This window comes from Pseudonaja textilis, chromosome 6 (genome assembly GCF_049901715.1).
Source record: "Pseudonaja textilis isolate UNSWEBS1 chromosome 6, rPseTex1.2, whole genome shotgun sequence".
Lineage (NCBI taxonomy): Eukaryota > Metazoa > Chordata > Lepidosauria > Squamata > Elapidae > Pseudonaja > Pseudonaja textilis.
The window spans coordinates 49,264,291-49,291,905 of record NC_141995.1 but is presented as its reverse complement, the minus strand read 5'-3'; the positions used below and the strand labels follow the sequence as shown (position 1 = coordinate 49,291,905).

The 27,615-nt window shown below is 40.7% G+C and overlaps 1 protein-coding gene across 1 annotated transcript; it reads left to right on the top strand.

The window, feature by feature from the left end:
• Positions 1-5: 5 nt before the first annotated feature.
• Positions 6-27,235, top strand: UBE2K (ubiquitin conjugating enzyme E2 K). The gene is made up of 7 exons (XM_026699835.2): positions 6-351; positions 16,323-16,416; positions 19,286-19,344; positions 21,702-21,784; positions 23,132-23,231; positions 24,377-24,505; positions 26,123-27,235. The coding sequence occupies exons 1-7, from the start codon at positions 289-291 to the stop codon at positions 26,195-26,197; spliced, it is 603 nt and encodes a 200-aa protein (XP_026555620.1). The 5' UTR covers positions 6-288; the 3' UTR covers positions 26,198-27,235.
• Positions 27,236-27,615: the final 380 nt, after the last annotated feature.

Here is a 27,615-nt window from a genome sequence, read left to right as displayed (position 1 = left end):
ACGACGCACAAGGCGACCTCTCTCCCGCTTCTGAGGCCTCGCCCCCTTGCCGGCGCTGCGTCGCGCCGCGCCTCGCCTCGCCTCGGCGCGCGCCCCCCACCCCTCCACTATGACGGAGAGGAAGAGGACGGCTCCGGGAGGCGCAACGCGCATGCTCGGCGCGGGCGCCATTTTGGACGGGCCGCCGGAGCTTCTCCCGCGGTGGTGACGGTTGGCGGCGGAGGTCGGCCCGGCTCAGCGGCGGCGGCGGCGGGAGCGACCTGGGTTTCGGCGGGTCCCGCTGCCGAGATGGCCAATATCGCGGTGCAGCGGATCAAGCGGGAGTTCAAAGAAGTGCTGAAGAGCGAGGAGGTCAGCCTTTATACGCCCCCCACCCCCCCTCCGTTTCTGGCCCCCCCGAGCTCCGTTGAGGGGGGGGGCTCATCCCGGCCCAAGGCTCCTGGCCTGCCTTTCGTCTCGGCTGCCCGGAGGCTGAAGCCGCCGCTTCTCTCCTTCTGCAGGGGACGACGGGAGGGGGGGGTCACGGTGAGGGGCGCCCGCTGAGGGTGGGGAGATGTGGGGGGGCAGGCAGGACGGGGAGAAGCAAAGGGGGAGGGGAGGGCAGGCCAAGAGCCCCCAACCCTGTGAGGGGAGCTTTAAATCCTTTCGAGGGGCTGATCTCTTCTCCCTTCCTCCCCCCTCCCAATGGAAGTGTCAAGCCTCATATTAGAGGTGGGGGTGGGGCATCGTTTGCTGAATTGTTTGCAGAAGCAGCAGCAGCAGCAGCTAGGTACCAGGCGATGGGAGTTCTAGCTCCTCCTCAAGCCACCCGAAAGCTGGCTTGGATGCCTTGGAGCCAATCCTGTGGGAGATGGTGAGTTTTAGGCCTGAGAAAGGTAGCTGGGAGCCTTTGGGCCAGTCCCCAGAAGACTGGGATTTCTAGTTCGGCAGCTAGGTACTGGGTGATAGGCGTTCTAGCTCTTCCTTGAGCCACAAAGGCCAGCTAGGTGCCTTTGGACCAGTCCTGTGGGAGGTGGTGAGTTTTAGACCTGAAAAAAGTAGCTGCGCGCCTTTGGGCCAGTCCCTGGGAGGCTGGGAGTTCTAGTTCGGTGGTTAGGTACCGGGTGATGGGAGTTCTAGTTCCTTAAGCCACTCAAAAGCCAGCTTGAGTGCCTTGGAGCCAGTCCTGTTGGAGATGGTGAGTTTTAGGCCTGAAAAAGGTAGCTGGATGCCTTTCAGCCAGTCACCGGGAGACTGGGAGTTCTAGTCTCGTGTATGACGTAAAAGCTGGCTGGGGTGATTTGGGGTCAATCCTCAGGAGATGGTGAGTTTTAGACTTAGGCAAGAAAGGTAGTTGGGTGCCTTTGGGCCAGTCCCCAGGAGACTGGGAGTTTTAGTTCAGCAGCTAGATGCCGGGTGATGGGAATTCTCGTTCCTCCTTAGGCACAAAGTTTGGCTGGGTGCCTTTGGGCCAGTCCCCAGGAGACTGGGAGTTCTAGTCACATGTATGGCATAAAACCTGGCTGGATGACTTGGGGTCAGTCCTCAGGAGACTGGGAGTTCTAGTTCAGCAACTAGGTACTGAGTGATGGGAGTTCTAGCTTCTTGAGCCACAAAGGCCGGCTGGGTGCTTTTGGGTCAATCCTCGGGAGATTGTAAGTTTTAGGCCTGAGAAAAGTAGCTGGACTCCTTTGGGCCAGTCACCAGGAGACTGGGAGTTCTAGTCCCCTGTATGGCATAAAAGGTGGCTGGGTGACTTGGGTGGGTCAATCCTCAGGAGATGATGAGTTTTGGGCCTGCCTTAAAGGCCAAGAAAGGTAGCAGGGCGCCTTTGGGCCAGTCACCAGGAGACTGGGAGTTCTAGTCTTGCGTATGGTATAAAAGTTGGCTGGGTGACTTTGGGTCACCCAGTGACCAGGAAACAGTGAGTTCTATCTAGTTCTGCCTTAGCCACAAAAGACAAGCTGCGTGGCTTTGATTAAGCATTTTTCAGTCTGACCCACCTCACAGTGTGGTTGTTTCAGGGAAAACAGGAGGAGGAGGAGGGACGTTAGGTAGCTTTGCCACCTTGAGTTACTTATAACGTAATAAAGGCAGGATAAAATCTAATAAAGAAGCCAGCCCTTCTCTTTCCATTTATAGGCCCAGCGGCCTTTCCTTTAGGTTGAGTGCCCTTGTTGCTGAGAGTTTATTCTGGCAACAGAATCTGAATCTTTGGGGAAATTTCCCTGATGTTGGTATAATAGGCAAAGTTTTCTGGAATTCATGTGTATATGTGTGTGTGTGTGTGGACGCAGAAAGAGTAAAACATTGGAGTGTGTAAAATAGGCTTCACAATAGACTCTTCATCCTTAGGCAGGTTAGAAAACCATAGTTTGTGGAATAAGCCAGAATTCAGGGAAGCAAGTGATGGTGGCTTTTTTGGCCAATCCCTCGTTCTTTTAACTGATCTTGCCGTGGACCTTTACAGGTTGGTTAAGAGCTTAAGCAAGCTAGAAATCTGAATTAGCACTAAGGAAGGAAGGAAATTACAAAGACCTGTGTGTTGGTGTAGTCTCTTTAATTGTAGTGAGTAAGCCTTAAGCTATGATCTGTTTGTTGGCCTTCAGTGTACAAAATGCTAAGCCAAAAACAAATCAACAACATAGCTTCATGCAGTGCATGGGATGATGTGTTAAAATGCATGGACTGTGGGAAGCTAAAGTAGAATGGATAAACTATTTGAAAAATTATTAAAACCAAATACATTTAAGATGGAGCACATATATTTTCCCCTACTATACAGACATGGAAAGAATCAGATGTAATTATAACCTATATAACCATTGATTGGGAGAACTATTTCATTATTTCATATTTTAAATGTTCACAAGTAACACTGCTATTTGGATGAGAATTCATTGAGAGGATGTTTTTGTCTTTATTTTAAAAAGGATTCCTCTCAATTCTTATATAATGGATTGTAAAAATTGATGAAGGAGCCCACATAAAAAAACAGTTCTTTCATTTAAAAGTATATTCTGTTGATGCTGTGTATTATCAATTAACATATTTTTTCCAAAGGCCCTTTAACTCTTCACTCAGATATGTATATCTGAGTGGACTAAGAACATAATATTGGCACAACTGATAATAGTGAAAAAGTGAGCATTATAATGCATTAGATTTGTATCCTGGTCTTACTCCAATTTATTCAGAGTGGTATGTATGGTCTTAGTCCTGTTTTCCACTGTTTCAAATCAAATCAAACGTTTATTGTCAATACACAACAAGTGTACAATGAAATTGAAATTCATACTATTTTCATTTATTTTTACTATAGATACTATTCAGTCAGTATTCAATACTAGTTTAAAGAATTCCAAGAAATTTTTGTTCCATCCTTGTCATAGTCATAATAATTCTGCTTTTCCTTAACATCAGTAAAAAATATCAGATAGAAATAGATGGCCACATACTCCTGCCCTAATGGAATATATTGTCCTGAAATATAAGCATTGAGCTCAGAGACACTGTTTAATATTGTACATTAAAACAAAGATAACTGAAGACGTTTATTTTTGGGGGATGTATGTGATTTTTGTAACAATCTGATTTACTAAACTAAAATGATTTCAGGAACGAGCATTGAACCAACTCGAAAGTACTGCTTTTCAACTTTATTGTATAAAAAGATCCAGTTGACCCAATTCTAAATTCATTTATAGAACAGCTATAAAATAAATTCCAACAAAGATGTGTCATATCATGTTTAATCTAAATATCTTTAGCTTTCTTCCATGTACACTTTTCAAGTGTACAAATAACCCTCAACTTACAACCGTTCATTTGGTGACCGAAGTTGCAATGACACTGAAAAAATCTGACTTAATGGACGTTGTTCCCACAGCCATTCCAGCATCCCTGTGGTCATGCAATCAAAATCCAAATGCTTGTCAACTGGTTCATATTTAGGACCATTGCTGTGTCCCAGGGTCATTGGAGAATCAAGATTCATTTAACAACCACGTTACTGATTTAACAACTGTGGCAAAAAAAGCTCAAACAATTGGGCAAAATTCACTAAGCAACAAAAAAAGTGTGGTCGTAAATCAAGGACTACCCATATACATTTACTTACAAAACCTTTTTTTATGTAGCTTGATGGACAATCACACCTCTCGAAAATGAGGAATGCTTGTAAATGGGATGCTTTCTAAAGGACATTTAAATTCATCATTTATGTAAGAATATGATGTCTATCTGTCCTTACGTTAATAGAAAATATATCAGTAATAATTGGCTGGATGTTCTCTATCTTTACAGTGGTTTTAAACTCTTGAGATAGTATTTATTTGATTGAAGTAGTTCTACTTTCTCCTTCACTGTGGCCTTCCTTATGCCAGCTGAACAAATGAAAATAAAATAGCTGATTAATACTGTTTCTAAGAGGTCTTTGGTGCTCTCTGAGCTTGGTTGTTTTCTGGCAGTTTCTTCATTACCCAAACTAGGTAACATCATCAGTGCTAGTGCTGTTTCTGCCATCTGTAAAGCCGTTTTTTAAGCTTTAAATTTGGGACCCAAAATGTACATATGATCTGTGCTACCTGGGAATAGATGGAATTGGTTATCTATCATCCAGTTAATCATCCTACCTGTACAAAATTAGAGTAAGCTACTGATAATTTGGGAAGATAAAAGCTGGATTCGTATTTTAAACCGACTTACTGTTGCTTACTCAACTGTGCTAAAAAATCAAAAATCCTTTTGGATATAGGCCACCTGGTCCACGATGCATCAAAGCAGCCAAAATCCATATCATTTCCATCATCCCCATGCTTAATCGGGTTTTTCTGAGAAAATTCTCTCTTTGGATCTCCCCAAGAGGTTTTCCAAAGGACCAAATAATTCTTGAATCTGCAGGCCAAATTGTTCCTTCTTTGTCTAACCACTCATAAGCAAACTTTAGTATTGATGTTCTTTCTGGACAGCAAAGGTTTCCTTGTGTCACATCCCCCCTTATATGTATAATTTGTGCCCCTCTTTCTAGTGGTAGCCTTATGCACTTTGATATCAGTAGGAAAGGTACTCGTAACTCATATGTTGAAATGTTGAAATACAATGAAAAAATTAAAACAGATCAACGGGATGTGCTTGCTTTCTGACATGTCTACACATTTTACTTAACGTAGCAATACCTCTTTATACATTGACTCAAAATATATAGCTACGATCTTTGTTTCCATTTACCTGGAATAAGTTTCACTAAAAAAAAAATCCATGCAGTCTTTTAAACATACAATGTAAATTGAAAGATCTCCTAGAAAATATGTCCTAAAGCTGGATTAAATTTTAATCCATTTTTTAAAAAAATCTGCAGTGTGGATTCCCCCCCAAAAAAAAAAAATTGAATTGGAAAATTACCATTTCAATCATTGAGGCTTCCTAAAGTGAGAAGATATTGAACATGATTACTATATTGAGTTCAACACATCTAACCCGATTTACAGATATGCTTCCTAAAAATGATTATCTGAAAAGGGATATTTACAGATTTAAATTTGATTGTATTTATTTTTTAAAATGTTAGGGTTTCAGTGAAAAAAATATGATCGTTTTTCTGCAAGCAATTTCCATCTTTTTTAATCTATTCCGTATGGTGTTGGCATTTCAAAACATGGTTAGATGTTATCAAACTATAATTTGTAACCTCTGCACAAGGGGAATACATTACTTCCCTCCTTCTGCATTTACTAAATATAACAACTACACGGAAGCTTCAGTAATTTAGCATTATAAAAAAATTAATGAATAATTGCACTTTGCTGTTAACATTCTGTGAACAGCGTGACATATTCAGATGGTTACACGACTGACATTATAATGTACCTTGTTTATGTATTTTAATAGTAGCGTGCCTTTCCATGAAAAAAAATTGAAGGAAAGCAAAAGCGTGCAGTTTTAAAGGAGCATTGTAGAGGACACAACTGTCAAATAAAAAAATGTGGACAGCAAAGTAGACTAAAGGGAGGCAGAAGTATGTTCTGTCAAACTTCTTCAGAGAGCCCTGGTGATTCAGTTGCAAAAAAAACCAATGACAGCAGAATCCTCACGATAAGATAGAAATCTTCAGCCTATGTGGACATTTATATAATGTACAACTTTTCAGGAACATTCAAGCCAGTTAGAAATTTAGACAAAATATGATAGATGAAACATACCCAGCTACTGTAGAATGGATTAATCTTAGCAAATCTTGTGTTTGCAAAATATCCAGTCATTTGAAGGCTACTTTCCGTAAGCAATTATATTAAAATTCAGACAGGCAATCTGCAAACTCATCCTAAACATAGAGAAAACCGTCAAAGGCGAAAATAATTAGGTACTGATTGGTTATTTTTGAGAAAGTAAGCACTACTCTTAAAATGCTATCAGAGTTGTTTTTCCTCGTATAGTTGTTAGCAGAATGCTAATATAAAATTGCATTCTTCATCTAGCTGATATCAAATGCAATATTTTGGAAAAGCAAGTTTCCTACTTTGGAGGAAGAAAATGACAAAAGTTCTTGTAATACTGAAGCTTGTTTAAAGTTTCTCACCGCCAGCATGAAAAATCAATAGAAATGAGACCTTTTACCGACCTTTAGATTATATTTTTGGCTGCTGTCCCATACCACTTGTCCTAAGAATAAGTGTCTGTATTCCCAGGCAGTTATTTTGGAGTTGGCCTGTACGTGTTCTCAGAGCTCAACAATCTACTGCAAAATGACGTACCATTAACTTATCATGTTCAAAAAAGTTTGCAGACTCTTCTATGTGCTTCAGTGTGCCCAAAGAAACAATATATACTGGGACTGATTGGGAAAGCTGTATTTTATAAACTCAATGCAAATATGTCAGTGTTTTTTTTTGTTGTATACCATCAAAGGAGGTAGATCCATGAGAAACTGATGGCTGATGACGTAACTTTCCAAATAAACCTCCCAATTGAACAGATCGGAAATGCACACTCCACAGAATGTTTTTCCAAATATAACCAGGAGAGAAGATTGATTTCATTTCTTTCATACTGAGTTTTTAATTCAATACAATAGAATTAATTCCTTTCCATCCATTGGATAGGTTTTCCATCTGACATATTAGAACGAGACGGCAAGTTTTGTGGGAGTTTGATTGTCTTAAGACGTTCGGAACCATGAGGCCCTTGGATCATAAAGGAGATGGGAAGACAGCTAAAAAATCAGCTCGGGCGATAAGGGAGGTGATAGCCCTGCGAGAAAAAGGCAACGCAGGGAGCCCTCGACGTACCCTTCCAATTGAGCCCCAAATTTCCATTGCTAATCAAGACAGTTAAGTTAATTTTGCCCCCGTTTTATGAGCTTTCTTGCCACTGTTGTTAAGTGGATCATTGAAGATGTTACGTAAGGAATACCGTTGCTGGTTTCCCTACTGGCTTTGCTTGTCAGAAGGTTGCAAAAAGGTCTCCCATGACCCCAGGACACCGCAAGCGTCCTAAATATGATCTGAATTTTGATCACGGGGATGCTGGAGTAAGTGTGAAAAATGATCAATCGCTTTTTCCAGTGCTATTGCAACTTCAAGCAACCACTGAATGAATGCTTGTAAGTCAAAAACTGGCTTTATACACAAATGTTCCTAACTTCACCTGTATAATTCTCGGAAAGGCAGTGAAATCTGTTCTTTTTCTTTAGAACTGATCATGGCAGAAGCAAATGCACCTTATTTTCAGCGAACCCCCCCCCCCCACCTGTCGGCATGAAACAGTGGCTGTTTGATTGGCATGCTCACACCCTCTTAATGCACTTTCACATTTCCTTTATTTCAACCAAAATTTGTCAAGCTGGTTTGTTGTTGTGTTCATTTACTTTACTTTAAAAACATGTGTTGTCAAGGCACTTGACAGCAGTGTCAAAATAATTAAATTAACAGGTAGAAACTTTGTCTGACTGTTGGGCAACTTGCTTATAGCCTCCAGGTTTGTAACGCTGATGGGATTGATGTTGATGGGATTTATAAGCGATCCATAAGCATTTTTATCAATTGTCTGTTTTATTTTAAAGCAGCAGGCAATAATTCCCACTACACCAGCACAATTATAGAGTTAAAACAATCCAATAAATTGTGAATTAAATGCGGGAGAAAACTCCGATGTCCACTGCATCTGCTAGTGTAAGTGATATTAGAAGGAAGGTCTCCAAGGAATAGAGAAGGCCAGTACCATGGGATTTTGTCGTTCCTTTTCGCAAATACAGGCTTGCGTATAAAAGCCTGATTTTGTCTAAATGTTTCAAATTACATGGTGATGTAAGTACCTCATCATGTAGTATGCATCACATGAAGGACGTAAATGGGTGCAAATGACCAACTTTGCTGAATTGTACAATTATACAAACAATGCCGATTGCAATGGATTTTTTTTCTGCTCAGCCAAGGTTTGGAAATGTCAACAAAGACATTTTCACATAAATTCATAAATTCATCCGTAAAGTCTGCTATAGGAACTTGAGGGTTTGCTCCGAGATAAGAAACTAAAATCCTAAATTAGTGCCCGTGCTGTTTGTTGTAGCTGTTCAGTGAAATTTATTTCGGTGATTGATCGAATTTATACAGCTGCTCGTCTCAACCAAAGGCAGCACAATGGATAAGATCATGTAACATAACAATAGATGGAGAATTTCCTAAGAGAAGGCAAGCTGACTTTGAGCTGTGGAAGAGGAAAAATGATTGAATGTGAGCTCTGAGGTGTACTTTAATGAAGGTTATAAATAACAACAAAGGGTAATGTTTCATTTTTATTTTTCACAATCTGTAATTTAGAAAGGGGGGTAGTTACTTCCTTTGCAGCTATAATGTGTGGGATACTGTTGTATTGCTTCAAGGTCCGTGATGGCGAACCTGTGGCACGCAGAGCCATTTGTGCCGCACATGAGCCGCAGGCAAATTTACCTCACTGCGCATGCGTGTGCCTCCCAGCTGATTTTCGGCCTGTTTGAAGCCTTTTGGGGCCTCCCAGAAGCTTGAGGAAAGCCTTTGCAGGCTGAAAAATAGGTTTGTTTCATCACTTCCTGTATATGCCGGAAGTGATGAAACGGGCCTGTTTTTTGGCCTGCAAAGCCTTTCCTCAAGCCTCTGGGAGGCCAAAAAAAGCCTCAAACTGGCTGAAAATCAGCTGGGAGGCGCAGGGCAGATAAGGGGGCAGCGGCAGGGGTGGGAATTGCGTGCGCATGTGCATGGGGCATGGGGGGGGCGCCCATTGCCTTCTGGGTGCTGGCATGTGAGCGCGTGCACAATTTTTGACATAGGAGCCCAAAAAGATTAGCCACCACTGACCTAGGTGCTTGAAGCATTCATTCTATTCTAGTTCTTCCTTTTTTTTATAAATATTTTTTATTTTAACAACAAACATTGACAAACATATACATAAACACAAAACATAAAACCTTTCCATTGTACAGTGTGTCGGTCGGTACAGATCTTCTTGTGCACAATATCCACAATCCTTCCCTTTTAACCACATCATTATTATTTATTTTACATGAATATGCAAGTTGTTTTATATTGTTATTAACTACTTATTGGACTTAATGTATACACTATATCATCCTTTTCTAGCAAATTTCAGTTTTTAACGTATCTCAATTCATAATGTCATACATTCCAACTGCTCTAGTTCTTCCTGAGTGAAAAAAAGAGAGAATCTAGCATTTGGAGACACACACCACCAAATATGTATTTCTAAAAGTTAGACGGCTACATCTGTTCAAGGCCATAAGACAGACTGAGCAGCAAATTAGTTGTAGTGAACCAGAGCGGCTTGTTTAACAACATTTTACACAATAGCACTTGCAGTAATGTGGACCCTGAGCTCAGGTGGAAAAATTATGGAGTATAGTCTGGTTATATAAAAAGGTGCTGGAAATATTTCAAATGAAATGAGTTAAGATAGGATTTTATTTATAAAATTTGTTTTTTTTTAAACAATTTGTAACGTTATTGAAGCATCCTTTAAATGGTTTTAACCAGTAGGAACAAAGAAATAGATATAAACTGAAGCCACTTTGCCAAGCACCAAAGGATAATGGGAAACTTTATCGTTATTCCAGTAAAAACAACAGTTTAAAAGATTTATACTGTATCCTGAGTACTTTTGTGTTTCCAACATGCCCAGTAAATTTAAGTACCACCTAGAGTCCTAGATTAACTAGGAGATACAAAAAATAGCACAATCTAAAACGTATGTATTATTTAGAAATAAACCTGCCATTAGTTTCTTAATCATATATGTAAACATGTCAGATATAATTAGGGATAGTCACGAAGATAGGCATGATGTAAGCAGGCAGCCCAGGGTGTGTATTACATGACTTAAAAACAACGGGGAGATATAAATACATTCCAAAGGAAATGAGCTAATCAGAAGGATTTTCAGTGAAGTGACCAATTAGACTTAGGTTGCTATTATAATTTTTATACATGTAAAGTTTTATTAATGTCCTACTATTACATTTGATTAGTGCTTAATTAACATGTCTTTTGTTTTGTTTGCTTAACAAATCAAATTATATTCCTAATCTTTACCCCTCCCCTTTTTTCCCAGCCATTGATAAAATTAATTCCGTGTTTGGTAGTATTCTGTATCTTCTTTCTGTTTAGTCTTCAATGTAAGTCTGTCCATTTCTGCACACTCCAATATCTTCCTAATTATCTTTTCATCTATTTAATTTGAATCTGCGAATAGATTTCAGGAAAGAATTTGCATTCCCCGCCCCCTTTAACTAATCCGATTCCTTCAACCATAAGTAGAATTCATTTTTTGGTTTAGGGTATACCAATGAGAGCAAAACAAACCTTAAAAGTTTACACTTTTTATAAGCGAATAAAGCTCCATTATAAACCCGGTTGTCTGTGGAGATTCTCAGTCATCCATGGTTGTCCCAAAGGGTTTTTTTTTCCAGAGGCTGACCAACCTCTCTCAGAGCTGAAGAAGCTTCTTGGATGAGAAGCGAAACGTCTTCAAAGAAAAAAAACAGAAAGTCCAGTTGCCTCTTGGGAAAAAAAAACACTTTTATGAACATGGTTAATATTTGAAGATAAATTATTGTTTTTTTATAAAAAAATATTTGGGTTTTCACAAAACATAATACAAGTAAAATTTCTTTTTTTGAGAATAGCATGGTCTCGGGTTATCACTTCTCCATCCAGACACAAATTCAATTTCATATTCATTTTTGTGTTCTATTCCATATCTTATTGCTATTTTAACATTTTCTCAATTTTTCCCTTCCCTTAGTTTTCTCAATCTTACCTTTAACTATCTCATTCCTTCCTAAATTCAACTATATATATCTTTTTGAAAGTTTCAATATCTTTCTAGTCATTATATTTATACTTTTGTCTGTCCTGTTTCAATTTCGTATTTTCTTTTCTCATTAAAGTTTTTCCCTGCAGTTACTAATTGGAGTATGACACCTTTGTATCTTTTAATTTTTATCCATTCAACTCTTATTTAAATTTCAATTTATGCCTTTACAATTATAATGTTCACTATAGCATATAACTTCCAGTCGAATTCTGCTTGGTACATTCTTAAAATATGCACTAAGTTCTTCATGAGAAAATATATATATAACAATAATAAATAAAATACTTATTCTATTCCAATTCAGCTCTACCGTTAATGTTAGTTATAATCTTTAACATCTTTAGCATTTCTTTTCAATAGGGTATCATACTTCTAGGAATACTTATAATATTTCCATAATTTTTTCATATTTCTTTCATATTCCTCTTCACTTAAATTTTTATAACACATAATAATTAAAATGTTCTCCTCTTTTTCTAATTTCATTCTCTCATTCTCTTTTTTCATTTATTTATTAAACATTCCATTACATTACAGTGAGTATTTTATCATTTTAATCACACTTGTTTCATATTTTCAAAGTTCATTTCTATTTCTAATATAACAATACTATCTTATGTACCCTTGCAGAATCCCCCTTTCAATTAAGTTTTCACCCATTACCTCTGTGTCTTGTACGTTTTCCCTTTTTCTCTATATCCTGTTTCTGTCCTTTATAATTTCTTTTCCTTTCCCTCTTCCCCCTCTTCTTCTCCCTTCCCTTTTTGACCCCATTCTGATTCCCTCTTCTGTAATCCTCTCTTCTGTTTCTTCCTAATGTTGTAATTATTTTTCAAACTATTCTTTTTTGGGGTTGTTTTTTCAAATCTTAGTTTTTTCACTCTCTTTCCCCCCTTTCCTTTCTTTTCCCTGCATAGAAATATTTGGTCATTGAAGATGGCATCTTCTTTGTTCTGCCCTTCTTGTTCTACAGGCATTTCTAGTTTCTCGTAGTACAGGATCTCCATTTCTAAAAAAATGAAATACGAAGCCAAAAGAACCTCTTTCTTCTTATGCATCTTTTTTCTATTTTTTAAGTTCCATCCTCAATTCTTCCAAGAATGATACCATTTAAAAAACTTTTAAACAACCACCCAATTCATTTTAGTCCTTTAGATCCAATAGCCAAAAATCCAAAAATCACCAAGTAATCCAAATAATCCAAAGTTGTTTCTTCTTGCTTCTTTTTTCCACTATCTCTTCCTGGGGGTTCTTTTATCTTGTTACAAAGTTTCAGTTAAAATGTATCATTTAGGAATCTTGTTAAAGTTTCACTGTTAATTCCTCTCACTTCCAGGTCTCCATTTTTCCAGATCCCACCCTTTTGTTTTTTTCCTTTTTTGAAAAGTGTTTGAGAATCCAGAAATCTTTATTATCCCTTTGACATTTTATTTTCAGCTTAAATACCTGTTAATGTCAAAGTGGATTTTTGCCAGTTTCTTGCTTAAATCTCTTAGTTGTCAATATAGGGAAGAAAAAAAACAAAACCCAAATCCTTTCCCTTCCCTCTCTCATTCGCAGCTTCAAAGTCTTCTTTGGGAACAACGTTGTTCTTTATAATTCAAATTCCAGGGCACCTTATATTGTTGCTTTTCCAGTTCAACTCCGTCGGCCAAAACTTTCTCTTCTTATCTTCCTCCTGTACATTCTCCGGTCGAGTTCTTCTTTGAGGTGGCCATTTCTGACCACCGCTGCAATTGCCTTCAGGAAAGGGAGTAATGGCCAGCTGGGGAGGAGAGATACGGCTCTCTTCAACCCTGCTGGCAGTCTCCCCCCCTCTTCACCACCTCTACAGGATGGCTTAGCCCCAGCCGGCTCAGGGCACTCCAGCCGTGAGCACAGATCGAAACTGTGCACGATCGCAGATTTCAGTCTGTCGCCGAAGAAGCTCAAACTGGAACCAATATTTGAAGATAAACTATTGACTCCTTTTCCCTAGCATGTTTTTCCCCTTCAAGCAATTTTGCTAAAAATATTTAGAAGTTCAACCCTTTTACAGGTGTAAAAGGTAGCTTTGATTTTCCTACCAATACCATCCTAGTTTTGCCTTAAAGTCTGTTAAATGTTCAATAACGTTAAATAAAATTGTAACATTATTGAAGCATCGTTTAAATGGTTTTAACCAGTAGGAACCAAGAAATTGGTATAAACTGAAGCCACTTTGCCAAGCACCAAAGGATAATGGGAAACTTTCTTGTTATTCCAGTAAAAACAACTGTTTAAAAATTTTTAGAAGCCCAACCATTTTATAGGTGTAAAAGGTAGCCCTGATTTTCCCACCAATACCATCCTAGTTTTGCCTTAAAGTATGTTAAATGTAACCAACAAGATGTTAAAAGGTTATATTTATGTAGTTAACTTATCAAGCACATCTAAATTATATTAAAGTAACCAAAATATCTTTACAATCCCCAAGGCGTGTCCCAACTTTTGAGCACCCCTAATGGCTTGGCAATTAAAAGTTGAAAAAGTTGACACCCCCCAAAATTTAGATATCCGATGCCTAGCAGTGTAAATATTGATGAATCATTTTATCCTGTTGCTTGAGTGGCGCGGTGGCCTAGATTAGAGGTGGACCTCTCTCCTCACAATCAGGAGGCTGTGAGTTCGATCCTAGATAAAGGCAGATATTCGTCTCTCTGGGCACAATGAGAATATATCTGCTGAACAAAACTCCGCACTGACAACAGGAAGAGCATGCGGCCAGTAAAAACTCAGTTCCATTTAGTTGCCCGGACTCCATCCTGCAAGGGATTGTGGGGTTGATAAAAGAAGATGATGATTTGATCCTGTTGCTTTTGGTTTGCATAGGCAGCAAAATAGCCCAAGCGATTGAAAAGCAGAGAAGAGTGGAATATATAATCCTAATGCCATTTGGAAATGTTTTCTAATACTTCAAATTCGAAGACATTATTATTTTATAAGATAAATGTGTAGATACTCTCAAGTTAGCTTGAATCTTGGGGATTATATGGATATATGTTAGTTTGCCGTTCTTTTCTCCTGTGAATGTTTTCCAGTAAATTGCTTCACTTGTATAACTTACTGCTTTGACATTTCCTCTTGATTTATCAACTAATTTATCAATTAACGAATCCTAAACCTGATGAGCTTCCAAGCCAAGATCATGTTGGTCCAATACTTTTACCTGTTGAGACATATTAAAGAACATGAATAGAATAGAATAGAATAGAATAGAATAGAATAGAATAGAATAGAATAGAAGTAGAGTAGAGTAGAGTAGAGTAGAATAGAATAGAATAGAATAGAATAGAATAGAATAGAATAGAATAGAATAGAATAGAATAGAATAGAATAGAATTCTTTATTGGCCAAGTGTGCTTGGACACACAAGGAATTTGTCTTGGTGCACATGCTCTGAGTGTGTATCGCTAAAAATACCAGTCTATTATATTTGAGTAGAATGAGGTTTTAAACTCATGTCTATGAGAAAAAAATCCAATATTTATAGATCCAATAATACAGGTAGTCCTCCTCTTAGGACTGGATGCTTAGTGACGGTTTGACGTTATGAGGGATCCAATAAACAATACTTACAACCCAGATTCAGAGTTTCAGCAGTCAGACTCTGGGCGTGTGCTTGCTGTGATTTGATGGGGATGTTGCCAGGATCTTAATGTGGAAAATAGTTATTGGTCGCTTTTTTCAGCGGTGTTGTAATTCTGAACGCTCTTTAAATGAACTGTTGCAAGTCAAGGACTACCTGTATATTATTTAAAATACCCTTATTGATTTCCGGTGATTGTGTACAGTGGTAGGGTTGTAGCTTTGATCTGACACTGAAATCAGAAAGTCATGGTATAGAGCAGGGGTGTCAAACTCAAGGCCCGGAGATGCTTAGATCTGGCCCGCGGGGCCACCCTGGAAACAGCAAAGGTGTCAGGGTTCCAACAGATGCCCTAATTAATTCATGAGCGAGCCAAGTTTCAAAAGAAATCCAATTATTTGTTAGAAGAAACATGTCTGCACTTTCCCATGTACAGTCGGCTCTGCCTCACACAATTTACTGCCCACTTATGACCCTCTCCCCCCCCTCCTCCCAGGGTGTGTCATAAATCACATTCTCCAACGGAGCACTTTCACAAGCTGTAGAAACCACACCTCTCCGTCTGGCTCTAGTAACCTGGGATACAATCCGGAGAAAGGTATGCGTGAAATGTGCTTCTGGTCATAGCAACCGAGCTTCTCCATCACTTCTCCTCCCCTCCTGCCTATGGCAACTCAAGAGCAGGCCAGGAATGCTTTACGAGTTGACAAAAGGACTGGCCCATGGTGCCTCTGCCAGCGAAAACGGATGCGGCCCTCCCAAGCTCCATTTTAGCTGGCAGAGGGGTGTAGGAGGCCATCACAGCCAGAAACAGAGCTTGGGAACCTGTTTTCACTGGCAGAGTGTTCGGGCCACCGCAGGTGTTCCCGACATGAGTGACACACCCCCAGCCCCTCCAAGGTCGAACACAACCCTGACACAGCCCTCAATGAAATCGAGTTTGACACCCCTTGTATGGACTGTTAGTACAATTATAGAAATTAGAGATATCTATTATTGATTGATCAGGGGTCGAGGGAATCATTGCCTGGCTGATGGGAAGATGGAAAGCAGATTGATACTCCTCATATCAAAGGCTTTGGCAGAAATTGCTAGCAGTAGCGACCCATGTGGTTTATACAGCTTTGGGTTTCCGGTGCCGTTTTCTAGAAGTTCCTGGAAAGATTCCTGTGGCACTTGTTCTAGTGTGTCAACTACAATGGAGCAGTTGCTCAATGTGAAGAGAACTGAGAGGATTGGTCTCACATTTGAAATTAAAAGGCAATTATTGAACGTATATAGCAAATTCATCTCTCTAAATTTAAGTTAAAAAAAACAAAGAATCCAATGAATAGTAAACCTCTAACTGTTTTTTTTTTTCTGTTTTATTTTTAAGACGAACAAAAATCAAATTAAAGTAGACCTTGTAGATGAAAATTTTACAGAACTAAAAGGAGAAATAGCAGGGCCTCCAGATACACCATATGAAGGTAAGGAATTTTTTTTTTTCTGCCCATCTTAAGATTTTCTAATCTTGTTAATTCTTAAAGCTCCTAAATGCAATATATATCTCGATTTTGCAAATCCTTTGCAAAACACCGTAAACATGTTGCAAATATAAATATTGTAATTAACCCTTGAAGTTAATCACTCGTGCAGGATAATTAAAAGTTGCATTCTGGTTTATTGTTCTTAAGCTGCTCTGTAACACTCGCCGTTGTTATGGTCTGGGTTTTGGCTTAATTTACCAGTCAGGACATCTTAAATATTTAAAAAGTCATTCAGTTATTTCTTGCCAATATTTGTACAATGAAATAATTGCACCAAGATTAAGTTTTACATAAATAAAACAGCTAGAGCAGGCAAAAATATATATATACGGTATTCTGTTTCCTTAAACTAGTTACCTTGGCTTCCTCAAGATACATGTTTTTCAATCCCAAGAATTCTTAGCAATTCTCAGAATACGGATAGAATTCTGAATATTAGTTCCTGCTTCTGCAGAACTCCCAAGTTGTAAAAAGCTACCCCAGATTTCCATGCCAGATAGCACCCAAAATAGTTTGCGTTTAGGTGCTGCCATTTGAGAGAATCACTGTCTGAAAGGATGAGGTTGGACATGTAACTGTTGGACGGGTTTTTCAATTCATTTTTTTCCCCCTCTTCTCACCTTCACTCCCTTGACTCAGCTTAGGAACAAAATTCCAGGCAGCTGGTGGGTATCTGTTGACATGTGAATACTTAGAAAGTTTTACGTGCATTCAGATCTGTCTTTTTCCACTCGTATAAAAAGCAAGTAGTTTCCTTAGTGAAAAGCTGCCCTAAAAAAAAATAAAAGACAAATGCTTGGAACTGGAGTCAATGCAGAATGTACCTTTAAAAAAAAGGGGGGGGGGACTACTTTTTTTGAAATGGACACACAATGGCTGGCTCAGGAATTCTGGGAGTTGAAGTCCCCACATATAAAGGGATCATCGTTTCCCACTCCTGATTTAAGGAATTGGATGTTCATTTAAAATAGTTAGCAAATAGCTGTGGAGACGTGTTTTCATTGCTCCTTTTAATACAGTTGTGTTCTTTTGGGAGGATCCTAAAGTAGATTTTTTTTTTCATCCTTAAAAATAATGAAATCCCCATTCAGATTCTTTTTTTTCCCACCTTTTTTGTGGTTTCTGTAGAGGCCCCTCCTATATAGGCTGCCTTGCTTGATCGTGGCTCCAGCTACAAAACCTCTGTACTAAGGCTAGATCAAAGGTCTTCAAACTTGGCCAGTTTAAGACTTGTGGACTTCCAACTCCCAGAATTCCTGAGCTAACATGACTGGAGGAGGAATTCTGGGAGTTGAAGTCCACAAGTCTTAAACTGGCCAAGTTTGAAGACCCTTGTCTTAAGCTGAAAATCTTAGGTGCGATAGCAGAGGTCTTCAAACTTGGCAAGAGTAAGACTTGTGGATTTCCAACTCCCAGAGTTCCTGAGCTAACATGACTGGAGGAGGAATTCTGGGAGTTGAAGACCACTAGTCTTAACTCTGCCAAGTTTGAAGACCCCTCGGCTAGATAGTGAGAGGTTGAATGTCTACTCAAGAAACAGGACCATAACATTCTTCTTGGGTTCCTTTTGCTGGTAGAGCTTTGCTTTTGGAGAACTCACTCATGATCTGTTCTTTTTTTCCTCCCCTTCCGTGTTCTTTCTCACTTGGCCTTTACCCGACTGTCAGTCTGCGTAGCTTTTAGTTTGTTTTATGGGTAGCCTCAGGAACGATGACTCAGAAAACGGCCGCCTTCTCAGAAGTACTATTTTTGCTGAAGCAAAATTAAATCATGTTTGGATGGATGGCCACCATCGTGGTCTTCTTTTCCTCTTTTTTTTTTAAAAAAAAAATTAAGTAGGCAGCTACCGAATGAAACTTGTGCAAGCATGGCTTATTCTTGGTAAGACACATCAAATATCAACACTTCGTTTTGGTCAGGAAAGAAAGTTCTTTAGAAATCCTTCAGGTCGTCTCCTTCACTGACCTGTTGGCATCAGTGAGCAAGATTGTTGGGCTTTCATCCAGAAAATTCCATTCTTTTCCCGTTGATCACCTGCCTTTTTCTTTGTGTGCCATTTTTAAGATGAGAGATGTCCAACCTTGGCAACTTTTTAAGGCCCAGGGACTTCAGCTCCCAGAATTCCCCAACCACGATGGTTGGTTGGAGAATTCTGGGAGTGGAAGTCCACCGGTCACAAAAGTTGCCAAGATTGGATATTCCTGTTTTCTTGATCTTATCCTTGACAGTCTTTAATCTTTCCCAAAGAAATTCGGATAATTCTTGCATTCATACTCTATGGAGGATTCTGGGAGTTTTGCTACTCCTAATAATTGTCCTTGTTACTTGTTATATTTGGGGGTTGGGGTTGGGTTTTTTGGCATCAGTTTGCATCTAAATTTGTGTTTGCTCCTTGTTTAAATTGTCACTGGAATATTGGTATAGTCTCGCCTTCCTTTAATCAAATGGAAGCTTTTATTCCAGCTTTTCATAAATAGTGCCCATGTTCCAAGAACTTTCCTCGGGGGGATAAAGACAACAGGAACAAATAAGAATAATTACTCTGGTATTACAGATGATGCGCTTAAAAGATTTCCACCTCCAGGGGTTTGCAAACTGAGAAAGCTCTGTGTAATACAATAGTGGAGGTGAACATGTTGGAAGGCTACTAGTACAATTTCCAGCTACATTATACAGAAATCCATCCTGCCTTTAGAACCAAAGCAAACTTTTAAAATCTTGTTGTTTATTTAACTTAAAGGAAAGTTCATTGCTGTGATAAATTGATGTCTGATAAGTATTCAGTGGTTATATGTTCTGGTTTTTATAGGAGGAAGATATCAATTAGAAATAAAAATTCCAGAAACGTATCCTTTTAATCCCCCTAAGGTATGGTGAATATAATTATTATGAATAATTCTTTGGATTCTTTCTTTATGAATCCTTTTTGTGCAGTGCTCTTCATTGTCTTGGCTGCTCCTCCAAGGTCTTTCTAATTGAACATAGTCCCCCTCCAAAAATAAACAATTTATCTTTTATGATGCTTTGCAAAATTCCCTACTTATGAAATGCTTTACTGTATGAACAAAACTTCCAATTTTGTACAAACAATTCATTGTCTCTTTAAGTGTGATAACCTGTACTAATGTCATTTCAATTAAATAAGAATTTGTTTTAAATGAGATTGCTTCTTATAACGTACAAGTGCAATAGTAGAAAATTGTACATATGCTTACGTTTTCAGTAGAACTGATAGGTGGAAATGTTTCTTTTCTTGGCTATTTAAAAAAGAAAAGCCAAATAGATAAAACGATAAAACTATAGCAATCGTCAGAGTAATTTGTTCCCCCCCCCCCTAGTGATAATATCAGTTTGAAAATAATAAAAGAAAAACACCATTGTACACTATTTCTGTATTCTCATTTGTGGGCAGTATGAGAATTGGCGAAACTTAATACAACATAAGAGCTTTAATTTAATGTGGGCATCTTTAAATGAGCCAGTGAACCTGTATTTCTTTCACTCAATTCTTACAGATAGCAACATCACATTTTAAAAAGGAGTATTTAAGGGTGAACACCCCGTACATCACACAATTTCATGCACAGCCCAGTGTCAAATGAAAAGTTTCTCCCAGATGCCCCCAAAACCTACATTCTGAAGCTTGATACACACACACACACACACACACACACACACACACACACACAGACGAAGATTTTAAAAAACACACCCAGATTTGAAGTGGTTTAAAACTTGGAGAAGTGCTGATTATCATGAGTTGAAGTTTCATCTCCTCACCAAAATCTAAGTTAATGTTGCTCACTTTCCCCGAGCTGCTGGAAGTGAGATTAGTCTGGTGTCGTCCCAAGGGTGCTTTTTTTTTCCCAGGTGGCAAGTGGACTTCCTCGTTTTTGCTTTTGAAGACATTTCGCTCCTCACCCAAGAAGCTTCTTCAGCTCTGACTGGAGAGTGGGGAATGGAAGGATTTATGCTCCTTGCAGACAGCTGGTCATTTGCATCCTTTTAGAGCAGGGGTGTCAAACTCAAGGCCCACAGGTCTGGCCTGGAAACAGCAAAGGCCCGGCCCGTGGTGCCTCTGGCAGCCAAAACCCCATGGGGCACCATGCGCAGCCCCTCCGCACCCCTTTTTTTGGCCTGGGCGGCCTCCTGCTGGGCAAAACAGGGCAGGGGGGCATGTGAGCCCCCACCACCACTGTGCCGCGTTTTGGCTGGCAGAGTGCTGCAGGAGGCGTCTGTCCTGTCCCCCCTGGCCAGCCCGCGGAAGAGAACCACAATACTGATCTGGCCCTTGGAGAAATCCAGTTTGAGACCCCTGTTTGAGAGGGTTGTTGAACCCCTTGGAGGTTTATCTGTGTCCTCAGTATCACCCGAGTAGGAGCACTACAGGAAAGGAGCCCTACTCAGGTGATCCTGAGGACACAGATATACCTCCAAGTGGCCTCAAGGACTCTAAAAAAATGCAAATGACCAGCTGTCTGCAAGGAGTATCAATCCTTCCCTTCCCCACCATCCAGTCAGAACTGAAGAAGCTTCTTGGATGAGAAGGGAAACGCCTCCAAAAGAAAAAGCAAGAAAGTCCAGTTGCCTCCTGAGAAAAATCACCTTTGGGACTACCATGCCCTGGATGATTTGAGAATCTCTACAGACTTCAAGTCTGGTGTTGGTCCACTTGTGAGAAGGTCTGGATAAGAGGACTGCGGGCATGGCTGTAGGAGCTCGCGGGACAAAATGCAACTCTTGACGGCATTGAGCATCAGAATTAATATCCCAGGGCAGTTTTCCCCAGAAATCTAGATGAAGGTTTCGGGTACTGTAGGAGCACACAACATGAACATGTATTCCAAATTTAATACAATGCTGCATCCGAATCTGATGAACCCAGATGTTAGATTATTACTGGTTTTGGGACCAGGCAGTATCGTCCATGAAAACACTGTAAAATTGTCCTGTACAGCAGGGGACCCCAATCCCCCTCCAGTCTGTGGCCCAGTGCCAGGCTGTGGCCCATTGGGAACCAGACCACACAAGTGGTGGGCAGGTGCACAAAGGCGCATTTGTGTAAGTGGCGTGCTCACACACAAAAACATCCCTTCTACATCCCACCCCCACCGGTCCAGAGCTGGGTATGGTATATTATCCATACTGGGTATATTCATCACTGCGGTACAGTGCTTATCCACTGTGTAGCTACTATTTTCCTAACAGCTTCTCTTACATTTTAGGTGCGGTTTACCACCAAAATTTGGCACCCTAATATTAGCTCAGTCACCGGAGCTATCTGTTTGGATATCCTAAAGGATCAGTGGTAAGGTACCGTGCAAAGTTCGGGAAAACCCCTGGAAATAATTGGAGAACCCTTCTGCTTGTAGATATGGGAGGACATAGGGGTCCTTCCTTAGAGGCGTTGAAAGACTAATTAAGCAGAGTTTACCATGACATCTCAAACTGGCTCTTGCTGGTCTCCAAACCATTTACCAAAAAGCTTAGATTGTGAGTTTTGAACAGCTTCAAAGTTCAAGTTTCCTGACGGCAAACTATACCCGAAGGAAAAATGATGAAATAGAAGCACAAAGCATTAAGAAAGGGAGGAAGAAAGGGAGTAGCTTCATTCATGCAGCTTAATTTAGCCATATACCTGAACTAGTGAGATGTTGGGAAATTCAGTGTTTTCATTTCTGAACTATAGAAAATGAGTGTAAAGAAGCACTGCTCTGTATTTCATGTGATAATGTTTTTGACCGGGTTTGTATTCCATGTTTCCCCGAAAATAAGACCCTGTCGTATATATATTTTGCCACCAAAAAAAGGCACCAGGTCTTATTTTCAGGGAATATCCTCCACTGCCTAACCTCACTTGCACACTTCACCCTGGCCTCCTTTTCGCTGTCAGAGGCCTTGAGGAACTTCTTCTTCTGCAGCCGCAAGGCTTCCCTGAAGGCCTCTGCAGTGGATAACAGAGCTCAGGATCGATCCAGAGCTTTGTAATTAGCTCCAGAGGCCTTCAGGAAAGCCTGGCCAGCCTTGCCAGCTGCAGAAGAAATGGGCCGGCCTGGCAGGTGTTGGGGTGTGCGAGGCCTGGCTACAACTCTCCAAAGGTAAGTAGTAGGGCAGTTCCACCCTTCATCCCCACCCTAGCTTAATTTTTACCTGTGCACTCTGGAGGAGGTGGGATCCTAATTAGGGCTTATATTGGCCACATATGTAAAAAATCAAGCTAGGACTTACTTTCAGGGTAGGTTGTATTTTTGGGGAAACAGGGTAGATGCCCAATATTGAATGTTTTTTTTAAACCATTGATCTTGCAGGAACTTCTAGTCAGCCAGTTACTAGAAAGTAGAATGTAATTGTAGCTTCGTTTTGAATAGAAAAAGAAAGCATAGAAATCAGCAGTGTTAACATTCAAGGAACTCTCTTCTTAGGAGTATCAAGCCATTAGTTGATGCCTAGAATTTAACCAAGTGAATAGTAAGCAGAACGTGTCCTGTTGGTAATTTTTGACTTAAAGATGGGTGTTGATTTTCTGCCTATACTACAGTGGGTTTTGTCTTGGACTAAACAGTCTGTTAAATCTTGATGTTACATCCTTGGGGGGTGGGGGTGAGGTGTCATGTTGGGTATGTGTAAACTCATTTTCCAACCTTTGTCTTTCCAGGGCCGCAGCAATGACTTTAAGAACAGTGTTGTTATCCTTACAAGCACTCTTGGCAGCTGCAGAACCTGATGACCCACAAGACGCAGTTGTGGCAAATCAGGTACAACTGTTAATTCCCTTCCCTTTTAGAAAATCCACGCTGAGTTTCCAAGGGTTATTTCCTTTTCTACCCCTCCCCCCAAGGAAGAGGGACTTTTAAAAGACGGGTCGCCAACCTTTTGGAGCTCAGGGACCACCAAACTCATAATTTTAAATCCTGCGGACCACTAATATGAATTTTGACAGGTGGTGGCTCGCTGACGGGGGTGGGTGGGTGGGGGGGGGAAGGGAAGGATCTGATCTAACCTCAGAAGGCTGATGGCTGATCGTTTTCTCTCTCTTTCTCCCACACACCCACACCCACAAACAGATCCTTCACACATCTCCACCCCCTCCAAGGGGTGCAGAGACCCTGGAAAAAATCCCAAAACAAGTCTGCAGGAAAATTCCCCACCTTGTTTTCCTACCGATTGATCATTCTTTACTTGGGATCACAGGATACTGTCTCCAGTTCCGTTCTCACGGGGAGCGGGGGGAGAGAGAGAGAGAGAGACTTTTGGCTTCATGCAAGGAAAACAGCAGAAGCAGCAGAAGTCTTTCTTTCTCTCCCCCAAAACTCTACCAGAAACGAATCTTTGCCAGTGCAGCCTCTTGGAGCAGGAGGCCTTGCAGGGTCCTAAAGACTCTTTTCTGGTGGAGTTTGGGGGAGAGAAAGAAAGACTTTGGCTGTTTTCCTTGCATGCAGCCAAAAGCAGAAGAAAGAACCAGAAAGAAGCAGCCCAGTGGCCAGGCCAGGTGCGTGGGGCAAATGGGGCTAGTTGCCCCCCACTGCCCTTTCCCCTGTCCCCTCACTATCTCGTGTTGTTCGCAATGCGATGCAAGCCTTGTGTTCCCGTGGGCCAGGTGGGCGGCACAGCCTTGTGTTCCAACGTAGCCTGGATTAATTGCTTTGGGGGTGACATGTCTCTGCAGACCACCAACATTTTCTCGCGGACCACCTGTGGGCCGTGGCCCACTGTTTGGAGACCACTGTTTTAAAAATCTGGAAACAAACTAGTGATAAAGTTGCTTTTTTTTTTTTTTCCTGCTGGGTTTCATCCTTTCCCAAGGAAAGAGAGTATTATCAGAGTATTACACGTTCCTTCACATTAGCTACAGATTTTGTCCTTTCCACACAAGATTTCAATTTGTCTTCCTTTGACACAGTACAAACAGAATTCAGAAATGTTTAAACAGACAGCTCGACTTTGGGCGCACGTTTATGCTGGAGCACCAGTTTCTAGTCCGGAATATACCAAGAAGATAGAAAATCTTTGTGCTATGGGATTCGATAGGGTAAGCCTCGCTTTGTGTAAGTCCTGCTATCTTCCCTGTTGCCAAGAAAAGTGGTAACGTTTTTATTCTTTTAAACCAAATCTGCTTTTCTAAGATCCAGAATTAGAGCTTGTCCTCAACTTTCGAGCACAACTGAGCCCCAGTTTCTCTTGGCTATCTTAAGACCGCCATTAAGTGAGCTTTGCTCCTTTTTGTGACTTTCCTTCCCAGAGTTCTTAAGTGAATCACTGCAGTTGTTAAATTAGTAACAGAGGTTGTTAAGTGAATCTGGCTTCCCTGTTGATTTGAGTGGTCATAAGGTTGTAAAAGCGGGGACACGGCAACTGACATAAAGATGAGCCCATTGCCAAGCGTCCGGATTTTGATCACCTGACTTTAGAGAGGCCGGGATGGTTGTGTGGAAAAACACTCACTTTCTTCAGTGCCGTTGTAACTTCAAACGTCACTAAATAAGCTGTTGTAAGTTGAGGACTCCCTGTACTTCCTTTTCTGTGGGAGCTGCTGCTGCTGCTGCTTGGGAAATTCCAGGGAGCTGCATTTGATAGGAAATTCCGTGCTAAGTGCCTTGCTTCAGTTTAGCCTTTGTCACATGCGTGGTTTCTATTATGAACATGTTTCCCCGAAAATAAGATCTTGTCATAATTTTTTTTGCCACCAAAAAAAGGCACCAGTGTCAACTCATAAAATATTCCTATGGTCTTTTTAGAGTTGCCAACAGAAAGGGAGGGGGGGGAGCAGTGCGGCAGCCTACAAACCGAAAGTGCATTCCATAAATGTTTTCAAAGATAGTAACTAGGTGATCAAAGTTTCTGCTGCCCAAAATTCTAACTGGAGAGTATCATTGATGACTCTGGGCTATAGATGTGTCCCATTGGAGAATGTGAATTACGATACACCCAGAGGGTGGAGGGAAAGCCAGGGTCAAGGGTGACAAGGAATGATGTGTCTCAGAATCGGCTGCACCCGGGCAGTGCCAGCGTGTTAAGTCCCAATAAATTCTTTTGAAGTTTTGGAAGTTTGGCTCGAGACTCATGATTTAATTGGGGTAACTGGCGGAATTCTGACAACCAGGTCTTATTTTCGGGGGAAGTCATTCACTAACTATCCTCACTTGCATGCGTCACCCCCGGCCTCCTTTTTGCTGTCAGAGGCCTTCAGGAACAATTTCTTCTGCGGCTGGCAAGGCTTTCCTGAAAGCCTCTGCCGCGGATAATGGATCTCTGTATCGATGTGCGGCTTTGTTATCAGCTCCAGAGGCCTTCAGGAAAGCCTTGCCAGCTGCAGAAGACATGGGCAGGCAAGGCAGGTGTCGGGGTGTGTGAGGCCTGGCTAGACCTGTCCAGAGGTAAGTACTAGGACAGCTCCACCCTTGCATCCCCACCTTAGCTTAATTTTTACCCGTTTGCTCTGGAGTGGGTGGCATTTTAATTAGGGCTTATTTTGGGGGGCAGGGCTTATATTGGCCACACATGTAAAAATCAAGCCAGGATTTACTTTCAGGGTAGGTCGTGCTTTCGGGGAAATGGTAGTGCCGGGGTGAAAATTCGTGCAATTCTTTTGGATAGAGGTGTACCTTCTGACCTCAGTTGCTTTTTTCTTTTCTTTTCTTTTTTCCAGAATGCAGTAATAGTGGCCTTGTCATCGAAATCATGGGACGTAGAAAGAGCAACAGAACTACTCCTGAGTAACTGAGCAGAAACTGCTTCAGTGTAGCCCAGCCTGCCTCTTCTTGAGGAACGTCATGTCGTCATCTCTTCTTTTTAGGTTTCAATCTAGATTCTCTTTTAAAACTGGCGTTCTTGCCTGATGCTATCTAGGCCCTGTTGGGAGACTGACAAAAAACAAAACAAAAAAACAAAAACTGCTTTGTAAATAAAGCTAATTAAACATCTGTGTAAATTTAAAACAAAAAAAAAAGAAAAACAAAAAAAAGGGGGCGAAATACTTTATTTTTTTTTTCCTTACTAAATATTGTAAATTCCTTGAGCTTGGCTAAAAAGAGAGAGAGAGAGAGAGAAAATTTAGTGCTAGCAGTGTGAGCAAGACTTAAGCAGGAATTTGCATCAGGATTTTGACTTTGTTCAGAACACATCATGTTGTGTCTGTCATCATCGTTGTCACTCATCCCGGCTCCCTTAAACCGTTTTTTTAAGATGGATCGATCCTACATGCCCGTGGACTGACCTTAATATTTGCATGCTTGTACTTTTACCTAGATGCTTTGAGCAAGTAGGGTGAACTGAACACAGCACCAATTGAAGTACTTTAAAAAAAGAAAGAGTATTCATTCTTGTAAACTTTTTGCCTAAAACTATTTTTTTTTTCCAGATGGCCTCGAAACTCAACATTTGGGGGTGGGGAGGGTGGCCCTCACTGTTATTTTCACTACCTTTTGGGGGGAGGTTTAACAATCCTGAACACCCCCCCTCCTCCTCCTTCCCAGCCTCCCCTCTCCCCCCCCCCCTCCAAGCTGCACGCACAGTTGCAATAATCACCCTAGGAACATCTCCAGAAATTGTGGAGTGCCTGTGGCATCTGGCCTCGTTGTCCCACTTCGTGTGGTCTTTGGAATAACCCGTACGCAAGTGTTTCCACCGTTGTAATTTCTACACAAAATTGTATAAAAAAGGTTTGGTCTCTTTTGGACATAGCACAAACCCAGTGGAGCTGCTGTTTTATTTCTTCTTGCAGGAAATCAAACCTCTTTCAATAAATTCTGGCTAGAATGAATGCGCTGAAAGGAGCCGGGTCTCTGTTAAAAACACTTGAGAATTGCCACTTTTTTCCTGTGACGCTGTCAGCTTTTTGGACAAAAATCAGCAGTGGCTTATAAAAAGGTGGTTTGTGCAAGAACCACTTGTGTGTGTGTGTTTCTCCCCAGCTGACAATTTGGAAATCCTGTTGTTTTTTTTTTTAACTGTACATATATGTTCAATGCCGGTAATTTCTTCCAAGATGAGCAGTCCTGTTAAAGGAGCTGTACATTTACAGTGTGTATTCACTCTTCAGGTTGTTAAGTTTTCTATAAGACCACAAAAACACCTATTTACTGTTGAAAGGGGGGGAGAATTTGTCGAGCCTTCCCGCAAATTCTTCTGAGCAGAAATGAA

Bases quoted from the DNA above. Each gene is read 5' to 3' on its own strand.
- UBE2K (XM_026699835.2), top strand. From the start codon at position 289: ATGGCCAATATCGCGGTGCAGCGGATCAAGCGGGAGTTCAAAGAAGTG. The intron at 16,417-19,285 runs GTAAGGAATTTT...TGGTTTTTATAG, and splicing joins TCCAGATACACCATATGAAG to GAGGAAGATATCAATTAGAA. The intron at 19,345-21,701 runs GTATGGTGAATA...CTTACATTTTAG, and splicing joins ATCCTTTTAATCCCCCTAAG to GTGCGGTTTACCACCAAAAT.